Consider the following 13,821-nt stretch of genomic DNA (forward strand, 5'->3'; position numbering starts at 1 on the left):
TGAAGGCATCCAGTCAAACCTTGAGGCAGCTGGAACATAATGTCCGATATACGGTTTAGAGATTCATCAACGGTACCTGTCTTTCTTCCATTTAATCTTCGAGCTGGAGCAGAAGATGAACTACTGGGCACTTGGGCTTCCTTACTCACAATTGCTCTAAGTTTTTAAAGCAATATATGCCGGTGGTCGGAGCGACTGATTACATCTAAAGACTTCTTTTTTTCTCTCCTTTTTTCCCCTTTCTTTCCCCTAGCTCCTGTTGATAGCGAGAACTTCGATGGCTTAAATACAGCGGTATGGCAATTTCTTTTCGAGACCTGTGAAAACAAAACACTCATTGCTATCGCCTGGCTATGTTTTAGAGCGAGAGCTGGCGCTGCTTTTCGTCAGTTTAATAATCTCTGGTTCGTTTATTGTGTATCTTATGGTAAATGGAATAGAGTGATCTAGGTCATATCTGATTAAATAGAAAAAGCTTGAGGTAAAACAAACATCCCTCGTACTGCTCCGCTACGAACTTGTTCTGAGTATCAGATGAGAGTCAAAAGGGCAGCTGCCTTAGTGCCCCTAACTCTTGTTTACATCGACTCTTCTTCTGTCTTCTCTCAACCCGTCACATCCTCCCATCACGTGTGGACTTCCTTCCCATTACAAGGTCCTCCGTACCCTTCTCGTATCTCTTTCTCACAACCTTCTTCTACCCACGCCTGGAAAACCCTCCCAACACGAGATTCTTTTACGCTCCTCGTGCTCCTTCCACAAACACTATTCCGTCACGTATTCCCACGATCATTGTGCTCTCCATCTGTAGGAGAAGCCAGGGAATCATCAGCCTTGCAGGTATATCATCACTCATCTCTATCACTGTGAGCTCAGATACCTGCTTCGAGGCTCTCGGATTTCCTCCCCTCCGCTCCCGTCAACAATCGCCAGGGCACCAGCCTCGCAGGCACATCGCCTCTATCACCGCACGCTCAGATATCTTCTTCGAGGCTTTCAGAGTTCTGCCCTCCACTCCTATCAACAACACCAGCGCATCACCCTTGAGTGACTCCTTCGATCTTACAAGATGGGATCCATCAAGGCAGTCAATCTCCCCGCTAAGAACGCGGCCAAAGATGTGAGCCAAAAGGCGCACCCCAAGGCGCATCAGAAGCCGCGCGAGAGAAGTCCCAATCTTCCCAACTTGGCACAGAAGCGCGCTTCCAGAATCGCGAGCAAGACAACCAATATCACGGGTACCAGAACCACGCATGACACTGCATCCCAGATCACGACCAAGCCTGCGCGACGAGCTACCCCTCCGGGCGCAGTACGAATCTTGCCTCCTGATGTAAGAAGACGTAACAAAGTTGAGACTGCTCTCAAGCTTGTGTATGGCGAGACTATCCCCAAGGCTGTGCACCGACTTGCGCACGAGTTTGGCAAGAGTGTACCCGACATTACGGATAGCAAGGACGAGTACCAGTGGACTCCAATCGAGATCAACTACCGGCTGGTAGACAACCTTTCGCTCGGAACAAAGATTTGGCTCCACAACTTTACGAATCTGCCAGGATTTGTGCAGAAGGCAGGCCACCAGAAACCTATCTTGGAGGTTTTCAATCTTGAAGAGCAGTACCTCCTTGACCGCAATGGCATGCAAGACACCAGGTACACCCTTGACAACCAGTACACCATTCTCGCTATAGATGCTATGCGCAATCCCACGGACCCGGAGACCAATCAAGATCGGATTGCCCATCGTGTCAAACAAGTCTTCGCAGCTGCTCTTGACGCTCTCGATGATCTAGAGCCTCTCGATCGTAGTCAGCAGACTGTGTTCACCCTGACAAACCCCTACATCATCGCGACTCACAAGCGACTGAAGAAGGCTGATCATTTTCACTGGAGAAAGCTGAATTGGCAAGTCAACAGCCCGAGAAGCGTGCTTCGATGCTACGGTCAAAACGTAGCTTTTGACTCCGTATCGGAGAATTTGGCGCGCAGATCTCGCGGCACCTATGAATGCTGGCTCGCAGCCAAGGCATGGTACGAAAGGATCAGCATACGGGTTCCCGCTCCAAAGCTGCCGAAGCAAGGCCGTGGTCTTAGATTGGAGGATCACAACGATGGCCGTGATGACATCTACTCTCTTTACGAGAAGAGAAACCTCGAATTATACTTCGGCTATGGCAAGAACACTCTCAAGACTCGGCTTATTTATCGAGACAGTGATGATGAAACTGATAATGAGGCGAATGGAAGCACCAAGTCCGCGACCGCCCCTGCGCTCGAGCCCAGTATTCAGCTCGATGCTGTCAAATCTCCCGAGAAGGATAATCACCAGACTACTTCCAAAGCTCTTGAGAAAGTCAGCCATCAGGTTGCTGCCAAAGCTTTTGAGAACGTCAACCACCAGGTTGTTCCCAAAGCTCCTGAGACCGCCAACCACGAGACAGATTCTGACAAATCTCTTGAGAAGAATGATAACAACCCCGAGGATCAGCTGAACAAACTCGATTCGAATGTGAAGGTCATCATCGATCTTACAGGAGAGGATTGAGGTTGGGAATGAATGGCAGCTTGACGAATTACGTATTCCTGGTCACGAAACTTGCTAGTTGTTACGATGGTTATGGATATGCATTGTTCAGGTGGAAAGGATGCGGAAGGGTTACTCTGGATGGAAACCTTTGTTATGCAGTATGCGACTTGCAGGGCACTCTGTGTAGTCTTCTCGTCGAGGACCACGGACAGAAGCCCTGGGAGACGATTTCGTACTGACAGGGCCTGATTGAGAAGTTGCCCATGTACCATATTGTTCTGTAAAATAATTCACAACCGCAAGACAGTCTCTCATAACTGGTGTTCCTGTGACCGTCTTTGATCTCGGATAACATCTGCCGCCAACCTCCACATAACCCCACATTTGATCCCAACAGCACTCACATCGTGCGGCTCACGATTCCCCTTGTTTATAACGTCACACGTGTCTCTGCTATAAAGCTCCATGTGAATATTCAGAGCCTCTGAGGATTGAGAAGTGTAATGCTTTTCCTTTCAATTAATCAAGTACGACCACTGGTGTATCTTTGCGACCCTCTTATGTAATTAAAAATCATGTCAGGGGAGAAGCATGCTCTAACTTTTGGAGCGAGTGGTGTGTCGGGATGGGCATTTGTGAACGAATTTCTCAATGATTATCCACGAAAGGGCGTCTGGGGAAGGGTCACTGCGTTGACTAACAGGGCGCTCAGCTATGAAAAATCTCAATGGTCGCGAGACGAAAGATTGAGTATTGTGTCGGGAATCGACCTTCTTGCGGGAAGCCAGGAGGACCTAGAGAACAGCATCAAATCCAAAGTCCCGTCTCCTGGTAGTATTACCCATGTTTTCTATGTTGGTAAGCACATATTTGGTATCTTGACGTTTTAACTCAATTACTCAATCACACATGTTAGCATACAAAGCACAGACGGACTTGTCAGCCGAGTACAAAGAGAATACGGAAATGCTTCAACGAGCCGTGACAGCGATTGACCGCCTGTCCTCCTCTCTTGAGTTCATACTTGTGCAAACAGGGTCGAAGGCATATGGGTGTCATCTCTTGCAAAACCGACCCGACTTAATGAAGACCCCGCTATCAGAAACTCTTCCACGTTTACCAGCCCCGTGGAACGAAGGGTTATTTTATCACCCTCAACTAGACTGGCTTAAGGCTTACTCAGCTGATAAGAAATGGGGGTGGATTGATACCAGACCGGACATTATTGTGGGATTCGTCCCTAATCAGAACTTTTACTCTCTGGGCACAGTACTTGGCATCTATCTAAGTTTACGACGAGAAATTGACGGTGAGGGAGCCGAATGTCCTTTCCCTGGAACTGAAGCGAGCTGGAATGCTCTCAGCCACGACTCTAGCGCTGCAATGATTGCACGGGAGTCTATTTACTTGAGTCTGACTTCACCGTGGAAAGACAGCCAGGGAGAAGCTTTCAACGTGGCAGACGCAAAGGAACCGTCCTGTTGGAAGGAAAAGTGGCCCACTCTGTGCTCTTATTTCGGATTGAAAGGAGTCAAGCTACCGCAAGATAATCCTGTCGAAGTGCGAACTTATATCCGGGAGCACATCGATGTGTGGAAGTCTATGGAGACGAAGTACGGGCTAGAGAGTGGACACGCGGACAGTCCACTAACGTATCCGGGCTTCGAGTACTTCCTTCTTACTCAGTTTGACTTTGATCGCCAGTTTGATATGACGAAGATGTATGAAAAGACAGGCTTCGCAGAGCAAAGAAGCACAATTCAGGCATGGGGAGCAGTATTCGACCATATGCGCAGGGCAAAGGTTATCCCAGCACAATTCCTGTAGCCTTGTATCGAAGCAGTTGAACAAGATTATATACCGAGATTAAAGCTGCCCGAATATTCAGTCGTTCGTAAAGCATGGAGAAATATGGTCTTGTACCGGGTACATGCGCGGGTCAACCCTCAGGTCTCATTAAGCTGCCAGTAATTGAACTGGTAGCTTGCTGGACGCATCAGGTCTCGTATTGACACACAGTGTCGGCAGACAGAAACCTACCATGGCAGAGATCGTCTCATCGTGGATGGTCAAGCGGCTGACTACATCTGAATATTTTTCTCTTTTCTTCTTACTTTACTTCTGCTTAAAGCATCTGAGAGTCGAAATATGCTATGTTTGATTAAACGTGTGCTGAGAAAGGTTCATATACCGAGATTAAAGTTGCCTAAATATTCAGTCGCTCGCAAAACATGGGGAAATATGGTCTAGTTTGGGTACATGTCGAGGGTCAGCCCTGAAATCTCATTAAGCTACCGTTCTGGGAACTGGTAGCTTGGTGGGCGCATCGCAGCTAGTAGCTGTGCCTACCTAAGGTAGGCCAGTAGAAACGTACCATGGTAGAGCATCATCTCTTGTAGATGGTAGGCGGCTGATTACATCTGAAGTTTTTTTTTTTCCTTTTTGCTTCAAGCACCCGAGAGTTGAACTGAGCCATGTTTGATCCAACTTACACCGGTCATGCTCGAGATTCCTTTTTTGGTGCTTTAGTGAGAACCGTATATGTTGTGTGATTATTATACATTATCGCTCTGAGCTCGAGAATAATCAGTTACAGCCTTAGAGCCTTGGAAATCAACATCTAGAGATACGCGACGCGAATGACTCTGATGATCTCATCAATCACGGTTCTGAGAACGAGTAGGCGGGTAAGCACTGGAGCCTACTTGAAACAAGCGGCTGCTAACTTCTTTCTTCTTCTCTTGCTCTCTCCCTCTCCTTTTTTGTTTGTTCGAGGAATATCTTCGCCCTTATTCCAAATTCCCCCCATTTCAAATAGTCGCTGCTCGCAATAGGATGTAACAAATTGTCATCCTCCTACGCAGGTATGGAGCTAGCTGAAAGATTGCTTATCTTCTCTTTGGCGAACACAAGTTAAAATTCCCGGTTTCGACGATCTCAAGTCACCTGATGATGTTTACGAAGGTACCGAAAACTCCAACATCGTTCTCGTTCGCGCTTTCTCAGATCGAAATAGGACTCTTGTCCTATCGCAAGACACAAATGTGTTGATACGCCCGGTCCAACATATACCAGCATGTCCTATATATGAAGAAACGCGTCTCGGAAACTCGGAGAATGGCGACACTTTTCGGTGTGTGCCAGATCCCTGCTCCGGAGCAGAATGTCAGGATAATCTTGTTCCCGACCCGCAAGCGCATCACGACATCGCCTAGCATTAGGCTTAATCTCGGGATTTAGGTCTGGCTCCGAGCGACATGCCCAGCATCCGCCATGCATGTCCTTGATGTTGGACATGCGTGTGTCCCTCACACGGGAGCCACGGATGCGGAGAAGTTGGAGGCTGGGACTTGACGGCGGATTATTTTCGAGCGAATGTCGGTAGTTGGAAGCTGTCCAGTCATCTCTTTAAAAAAGGGGGGAAGCGAATCCTATTGCTAGTAAGACTATCTTACTGATCTTTTGTCACTGTTCACTGTCAATCTGTGTATTACAGATTCTTCATCCTCATCATTGTCGAACAAAAACAGCAGAAACGACTCAGCCATGTCGCCATCTCTTCATCCATCCATTGACAACGGTATCACGCCCGGCGATCCAAATTTCGCCGGCGGGAAGCTTCGCTGCCACTGCAAGGAGGACCCTGTCGAAGTTAATTTGGACAGCAACGTCCTGCACAACCACGCCTGCGGATGCTCCAAGTGCTGGAAACCCAGCGGCGCGCTGTTCTCCATCGTGGCCGTCATCCCAAAAGACAAGGTAACCGTCACCGCCAACGGCGACAAGCTCCGCGTCATCGACCCTCAGGCGGCAATCCAGCGTAATGCCTGCCGAGACTGTGGTGTGCACCTCTACGGGCGTATCGAGAAGTCGCCTGATGAGCACCCCTTTTCGGGACTGGACTTTGTGCACGTCGAGCTGTCGGACACGAAGGGCTGGCAGGAGCCGCAGTTCGCCGCCTTCGTCTCGTCCATCATCGAGCAGGGCTTCGATCCCTCGGGCATCGACGAGGTGCGCGCCCGGTTTAAGGAACTAGGACTGGAGACTTATGACACCTTGTCCCCAGGTCTGATGGATGCCATGGCTACTTGGACGGCAAAGAAGGCCGGACGCTTGCCCAAATGAGTCAAATTCTCGTGCTGGAAGGATTGCTTGAAAGGTCGGAAGAGAGCTTGGGTTGAAAAGCCATGCAATTGTTGTAAAGTAGTTCAAAAGTACCTTGAATGATCCGAGTAAGCAAAATGTATTCACCAAAATGGAAGCTTCTTTCAGAGACAATAGAACTCAGTGATTTGACCCGCCGAAAAGGACCAGTGGTTACAGCAAGATTGGACATCGTGGTAACAGTACGAATGAAATGATCGAATGATTCGGAAAGAGCAAGAAGTGGTTTTAAGAAGAAGGGTAGCTGTCATGATTAGTGAACGACCAGCCATCAAGGTTCATACCAATTGAGCCGGATTGAATGTATGACTTGATTTTCAGTTTGACCAATCAAACTGACATAGATAGGTTTTGTTAGTCAACCCACAAGTCTCCCTACATCTCGAAGGCACCCGCGGGGCGCAATGAGGGTGTCGAGAGGTGTTCATCGCCACGGCTAAGATTAGCAGGGACGCAGTAAACTTTTGATTTGGCATCGTTAAAACATGAGCAGGACGACTCAGACAGAGGCGCAAATGGAATGCCAGATAATCCACAGGGTTAAGATGATCTCACTGCAATAATAACGATATTTCCCAACAGTGATGCCTCTTGTCCCAATGATGCACTTGCAATGATTGCCACCTTGGGACCTCATTTGTTTGATTCCGTTTTCCAATATTCGATGACAACCATACGCGATGATACCGAAGCCAGAGGGAGGCATAAGACGACGGACGTATCGAACAAGCAACGAGACGGCAACTGTCGAGTGTCTAACTTTCACAGTTTATAGAACGGCTACTTCTGACTCAACCCATCAAAGTCTGTACCCTTAATAGAAGGTAACGTAAAAGCGCTGCTTCATAGTATATTCTTTAGCCTAGGCATGATCTACCAAGCTTCCTCCTCCCAGAATTGCAACTTGATGAGTTGTTAGAGGTAATCCTAAAAAAGAAAAAAGAAAAAACCGGATATTATTCAAATATAGTAATGAAAGAGGAAAAGAAGTAAAAAGAAGAGTCAAATTCAGGGGGAAAAATAGTAATGATCTAGGAGTGATCGTAATCAGCTGCTCCGTCCTCCGGCACATATTACTCTTGTAGAGAAACCTCTAGAGGTCTGTTACTTGAGGGTTTCGTCTACAGAATAACTGTTACTTAAGGGCGCTGCTTCATGGTATGTGTCTCTTGCGCAGGGCACCCACCAAGCTACCAGTTCCCAGAACTGCAGCTTAATGAGCAAGTTAAGGCTTACCCTTGCACACTGCGCCGGCCCATATTTTGTTCCATGTTGTTTTACAGACTGGCTGATTATTTTGGGCAGTTTTATTTCAGTATATATACCCTGCCACTCCTTCCCTCACATCTACATTGCCCAGCAATGTTTATGATTCGCTATAGCTCGAATGCCGTACAGAAAAGTAGGTACCGTTGATGGATCGCTATACCAGGCACCAAATACTGTAGTAAGTTCTTCGTGAGCTGAGCAGCCGAGTACATAGCCTACTCCTACCATAAATAATTAGATTGAGTCAAGAGAGCAAGCCGGTTACTAAGGCGTGGAGAAACTCAATTGCGGATGACTTTCTTGGTCAAGTAAGGGCGATTTCCCCAAATCCAGAGCCTTGTATATGTTATTGGAGATAATGATGACCGTGCTTCCCTGGCCCACCCTTGGTATCATTCGAAGAGTAAGGCAGAAGTATTTTCATAACTGCTATGGGAGGGAATTACAACTTCAGAGCAGTGTCAAGGCCGATATTATGCTCATTATTGAATTAATTATGCTAAAAGAACGGCGTTGCGCTCACATCGTTCTCTCCCAGGTCGCCGAGCCCCCAGTTTAACTCAACTGTTCTCGTCAAGCTGTAGTGGTTAAAACGAGTTGAGTTTGTCGTGCCCACCAGATTACTGGTTACTGCTCCGCCTAGAAGAACAGTGAATACCCTGTTTGGTGCAAGATAGTTCTCACACTCATCAAACGTCAGGACGACGAGGGTACGCCCTGTGTTGAAGCTCGGATTAGCCAGTAGTGGCTCTAGGAAGCTGCGAGCCCATTGTCCTGCCACCGTCACAGAGCTGTCGTGGCCGTCGTTGGCTGTAGACTGTTAGCACGTGCCTTCTTGTTCGGAGTCATTATTGCCTTTGAGTTTTGACTTACTCATATTGGGTGTGATGAACATCCATTGCGGCAGAGTTCCCGCCGCGAGATCACGCTCAAACAGAGTGAAGTTCTTTGACTTGGCTAGCCTTTGGACATCCGAAGTGACGGAGTCATAGCTCATAAGTGGGTTGTGCTTGCGAACGTAGTCGTTCTTCCCGTTCTGCGGGTTAATGTAGTCTCCTTCGAAACCTGAATACGGCATGTCCTCCTGATACAGGCTCCAGCTGATGCCGCCCGCGTCCAAGAGGTCAACGATCGTCTCTGTTGACTCGCCGATGCGGTGGAAGCCGTCATCAATAATCCAGTGCGTGCTTGCACCCGCAGCCGCGACATAGTTTGGCTGAGTCTCATCAGTACCTACTTCAACTGGACAGCTGAGAGGCGACTTACCTGTGAAGGGTGCGTGATGGCATAGTAGTTGTCTAACGTGATGCCAAGCTTGGCTAGGTAAGCCAGATTTGCTGTGAGGACATGTAAGTGCTGGAACTGCTGCTGGCTGGCGACAATCAGTCTGATGAAAGGAAACTTACGGTCACCCGCGGCAATATCAAAGTCTTGATTCTCCAAGAAGATCTGCACAAAGCGGTCAAATGATTTACCCTTGACATTGCTCGTCGGACTCAATGTTAGTGCAGTCGCGGCAGCTTGGGCGATTGAACTGGCCGCAGTCGCCGTATACATAGTCTCCGGAGAGACGGTTGTGGATTGCCCTGACCCCATCTTGACTGTTCAAGCCCACACTCGACAACCTGGTTCCTGTCTGGAAGGAAGCTATCGCCAAACAAATGGCGGGAGCCGATGGCCTACGTGCTAGGCGACAAGTCCGGAATCTTCAAGGAGCGACCTAACGGGGAGGAGAGTGGCTCTCATATGTAAGCCACATCGCACCAATCTTCACATGGCTCACCAGGATGGCTCGCATGATGCTTGATCGGACCCTTGACATTCGGCCAGCAGTTGCCCCAAACAGCTAAAGGTGCTGACGAATGCCAATCTGGTTGGCTGGCAGTGATTTGCATCAAGGACCAGTCCCAGTGAAGTGCCGGGGGCCGTGGCTCCCGCGCAAGATCTGGTAGGCTTAGTCTTCCATTCTGCAGTGGTGATTGGGGCGTTCAACTTCCCCATCCCGGCACTTCAGGGGCTAGAGAGCAGGGGCTGTGGGGCGACGGCGCCGGTGTCGAAATTGGCATACGGCAAAGTGTGCTAGCGACATTGCGCTGGTAAGATCATCACCACTTCTTCATAGTCTGCGGATCTGGATGGACATGCGACGGCGGACCGGAGAAGTCGAAACCGGCGTTCACAATATCGTGAATCAACTCCGGGAACGCCTTGGTGCATGGTTCTCCAATCAGGACGCCACTGTGGCTCAGTACGATGTGGCACGGCTTTGGGGGAGGACGCTAGAGATCTAGAGAGCCTGGCGTAATTGCACACTTCCACTTGCTTCACAGCATCATTCGGACCACCATACCCAAAGATCCCGGCAAGCAGATGATGAACATACAGAGGCATCGCAGTAATGACGACTGGGAAGAGGAAAGCGCCGGATGACGAGGAGCTGTCTCAAGCAGGCACCTCAAGCAGCGACGCGACCGGCCAGGCGATACGATTTTCGAAGAGCATTAAGCGACAACAACGAAGGGGTAGAGCGTGGTCAACTCAGTCGAACGATGATTATTATCGCGATCTCTATGCTGTTGAACCCGATTTCAAGCGACTTGCGCACCAAGACCCAGACTTCGCCGCCATGTACGTGTGTCTACTCATATTATCTCAAGGCCCATTGCTAACATTCGTGCAGTGTCAAGTCGAGCGGACAGCTGGACTTCAGTGACCCTGCAACGGTAATGCAGTTGACAAAAACGCTGCTCAAGATCGACTTCCGTCTCAAAATCGAGTTGCCTGATGATCGCTTGTGCCCACCTGTAAGTGATTGCTGCTCATCCTCTCACACCAGACTCCTGACAAATTTGCTAGGTACCCAACAGGCACAACTATATCCTGTGGCTGAAGGCTCTCTTGGATAGCGCCTCTTACAATGAGCCGGGCGGCAAGCTGTCCGGTCTCGACATTGGAACAGGCGCAAGTTGTATCTACCCCCTCCTTGGTTGCACTCAACGTCCTTGGTACTTCATAGCAACTGGTTAGTTATCTCCTGCGCCATAAGGCATATGCATAATCCTGACACTTGCAGACGTCGATATAAAGAGCCTATCATACGCCAGGAGGAACGTTGGGCTCAACGGCCTTCAGGACCGCATCAGGATAGTCCCTCGGCAGCTTACGGATTCATTGATCCCTTTGGATGAGCTAAAAATCGAGTCCATTGACTTCTGCATGATCAATCCACCATTCTACGTTTCAGAAGACGAGCTATTATCGTCGGCAAAGAAGAAGATCCGACCTCCCAACTCGGCATGTACGGGCGCACCAGTCGAAATGGTATGCGACGGTGGCGAGGTCGCCTTCGTGAGCCGAATGCTTGATGAGTCTCTTATTTTGAAGGAGCGTGTGCGGTGGTACACGTCTATGTTTGGGAAGGTCTCCAGCCTAGAAGTTCTTTTGGAGAAGCTTCGGGAGAAGGGCATTGACAACTTCGCCGTCACCGAGTTCGTGCAGGGGAATAAGACGAGGCGCTGGGCAGTAGGCTGGAGCTTTGGCTCGATGAGGCCAGCACAAGACGTCGCAAGAGGTATGAAGGCTGTTGCGTGGAGGAAAGTCCTCCCTGCGCCAGTAGAGGCAGAGATCCTGGTCCGACCTGTGAAGGGAAACATTGGCAAGCTTGCAGACAAACTGCAAGAAGTTATTGGGGCACTCGAGTTGATCTCTTGGGAGTGGGACAAGGAACGCCTTCGAGGCATAGGTCGCGCCAAGGAGAATGTCTGGGGAAGAGCATGGCGAAGGAAGAAGCTTCAGAAGAAGCCTTCCAACGAGGATGAACAACCATCTGAGCCATCAAGAGAAGAGATTGAAGCTTGCGCTTTTGGATTCGTTATTACAATCCACATTGAGCGGGCTGACGCCGTGACGAAATGCCGATGGTGTGAAGGGCATGATGCCTCTCTTTTTGAAAGCTTTTGCGGCTACTTGAAGGGCAAGTTGGATAATGCATGAGACATGTCTTAATAATACCTTCGATATAGAGTATTCTACGATCTCACGATCCAAAAATGCGTTCGATTTTCCATGCGACCGCTATCTCGATGTGATCGGCCGTGGCTTGGAAGATGACCCTTTTCCACTGATTCATGAGGTGTAGGACTGCTGTCAGCCCCACATGACAACATCAAAATTAGCCACAGTGCGGGCGACGGGCTTGACTCTTCGTACTTTCAAGTATTTACAAACCCTACAGAAACGTGCATTTCGCAGTCGCAAACGTTCCTAAAAGGGACACACAACAGCCCTTTCATAATCGAGTGTTACAGCTAGATCAAACAATAAAGATCTAGCTATACGAAGCTCGGCGCGATCGCCGTCCACTCTACACAATGTCAACACCCCAAGAGCCTTCGCGGTTCACGGCGCAAAACCAGACCACACAGGAGCGTCTCTCGACCAACACAGTCGGCCTCGTCGCCCTCTCCGACTTTCGGAAACGGCGTGCAGAGGTCCTCGAACAGCAAGAGCGCGAGGCTCGCGAGGCGCATCTCTCTGGAGCTAATACACCGGACCGATCGCAGACCGCGACCCCGAACAACATCAGTGACGTCGGAGAAGGCGAGAGGCAAGCAAAGAAGAAAAAGAAGAAGGCTAGAGCTCTTGTGTCCTTTGGTGATGACGAGGAAGACGGCGAGTCGGAAGCCAGCATAGGGCCGGCTAAGACGGGCAAGAGCAAGGTCAAGATTGATGTGTCAAGAGAAGGAAGCACAGAAGCTGGTACGGGAAGCGATAAAGAAAAGAAGACGGGCAGCAAGATCACGGCGAATTCTTCGGTTGGCATCGTTCCACGAGCTTTGACAAAAGCGGCTCTCCGGCGCGAAGCCGCTGAGCGAGAGGCATTGCGAAAAGAGTTTCTCGTTCTACAGGCTGCCGTCAAGGCCACCGAGATTGCCATTCCGTTTGTGTTCTACGACGGCACCAACATCCCGGGTGGCGTTGCCCGCGTCAAGAAGGGAGACTTCATTTGGGTCTTCCTCGACAAGAGCAGAAAAGTCGGTGCTGAGCTGGGTGTTGGTGGAGAGAAGCATGCAAATGTCAGGAGAGAATGGGCCAGGGTTGGCGTTGACGACTTGATGCTCGTCCGAGGCACGATGATCATTCCTCACGTAAGTACAAGAAAAAGCTGCCATTTTGATGGGTCATCACCTAACATTGTGTGAAGCACTATGAGTTCTATTTCTTCATCATGAACAAAACCCTCGGACCCGGCAATCAGCCGCTCTTCGACTACAGTGCTGAAGCCCCTGCTTCCAAAGAAGCTATTGAGGACCCGGGTTCCGCACCTATCGACCCCCTTTCCACGGCTTCAAAGGGAGGTATTCAACACACGGTCGATATCAATTCCCTCGAGGGAGCTTCGGATGATCCAACCTTCACGAAGGTGGTCGATCGGCGGTGGTATGAGCGCAACAAGCACATATACCCTGCGAGTGTATGGCAGGATTTCGATCCGGAGAAGGACTACCGCACTGAGGTTCGGCGGGACCCCGGTGGAAATACGTTCTTCTTCTCGAAGTAAAGTCCGGAGTTTACTCTCAAACTTTAAATCATACGTCGCTTATGACGGCGTCGTCTCGGCCATGGACGCAAGGTGCTCGGCGAAGGTGGTTTGGTTGAGATTATAAGGGAATGCAATGCTCGTGGGTGGCTGACATTTAACGCATTTTCACCGGACGGTCCACACGAGAAACATCGAGCCTCCCACAACGATCCAGCCAGGCCAGAAGAGAACCAAGCACAGGGTGTTGCCTCCCGGGCCCACTAGGATAGTGAAGAGCTCATACTCTATCCGCTTTCGCAACCGTTTGAAGCCCTTGGCT

At 49.6% G+C, this 13,821-nt stretch overlaps 4 protein-coding genes across 4 annotated transcripts; 3 read left to right on the forward strand and 1 right to left on the reverse strand.

Moving 5' to 3' along the window:
* Nucleotides 1-1,069: 1,069 nt before the first annotated feature.
* UCRPA7_691 (hypothetical protein) lies at nucleotides 1,070-2,545 on the forward strand (the record flags this gene model as incomplete). Its single annotated transcript, XM_007913285.1, has 1 exon — nucleotides 1,070-2,545. The coding sequence occupies one exon, from the start codon at nucleotides 1,070-1,072 to the stop codon at nucleotides 2,543-2,545; it is 1,476 nt and encodes a 491-aa protein (XP_007911476.1).
* Nucleotides 2,546-6,073: 3,528 nt separating this feature from the next.
* On the forward strand, nucleotides 6,074-6,652 carry UCRPA7_692 (putative glutathione-dependent formaldehyde-activating enzyme protein; the record flags this gene model as incomplete). The annotated part of the gene is made up of 1 exon (XM_007913286.1): nucleotides 6,074-6,652. One exon carries the CDS (start codon nucleotides 6,074-6,076, stop codon nucleotides 6,650-6,652), a length of 579 nt encoding a protein of 192 aa, XP_007911477.1.
* A 1,807-nt stretch (nucleotides 6,653-8,459) lies between these two features.
* UCRPA7_693 (putative acid phosphatase protein) lies at nucleotides 8,460-9,517 on the reverse strand (the record flags this gene model as incomplete). Its single annotated transcript, XM_007913287.1, has 3 exons — nucleotides 8,460-8,770; nucleotides 8,834-9,176; nucleotides 9,227-9,517. 3 exons carry the CDS (start codon nucleotides 9,515-9,517, stop codon nucleotides 8,460-8,462), a joined length of 945 nt encoding a protein of 314 aa, XP_007911478.1.
* Nucleotides 9,518-10,509: 992 nt separating this feature from the next.
* Nucleotides 10,510-13,520, forward strand: UCRPA7_694 (putative duf890 domain-containing protein; the record flags this gene model as incomplete). Its single annotated transcript, XM_007913288.1, has 6 exons — nucleotides 10,510-10,592; nucleotides 10,641-10,764; nucleotides 10,817-10,982; nucleotides 11,034-11,830; nucleotides 12,376-13,107; nucleotides 13,164-13,520. The coding sequence occupies 6 exons, from the start codon at nucleotides 10,510-10,512 to the stop codon at nucleotides 13,518-13,520; spliced, it is 2,259 nt and encodes a 752-aa protein (XP_007911479.1).
* Between the last annotated feature and the right edge of the window lie 301 nt (nucleotides 13,521-13,821).

The sequence above is a fragment of the Phaeoacremonium minimum genome (genome assembly GCF_000392275.1).
Source record: "Phaeoacremonium minimum UCRPA7 unplaced genomic scaffold PA7_03_scaffold_39, whole genome shotgun sequence".
NCBI lineage: Eukaryota > Fungi > Ascomycota > Sordariomycetes > Togniniales > Togniniaceae > Phaeoacremonium > Phaeoacremonium minimum.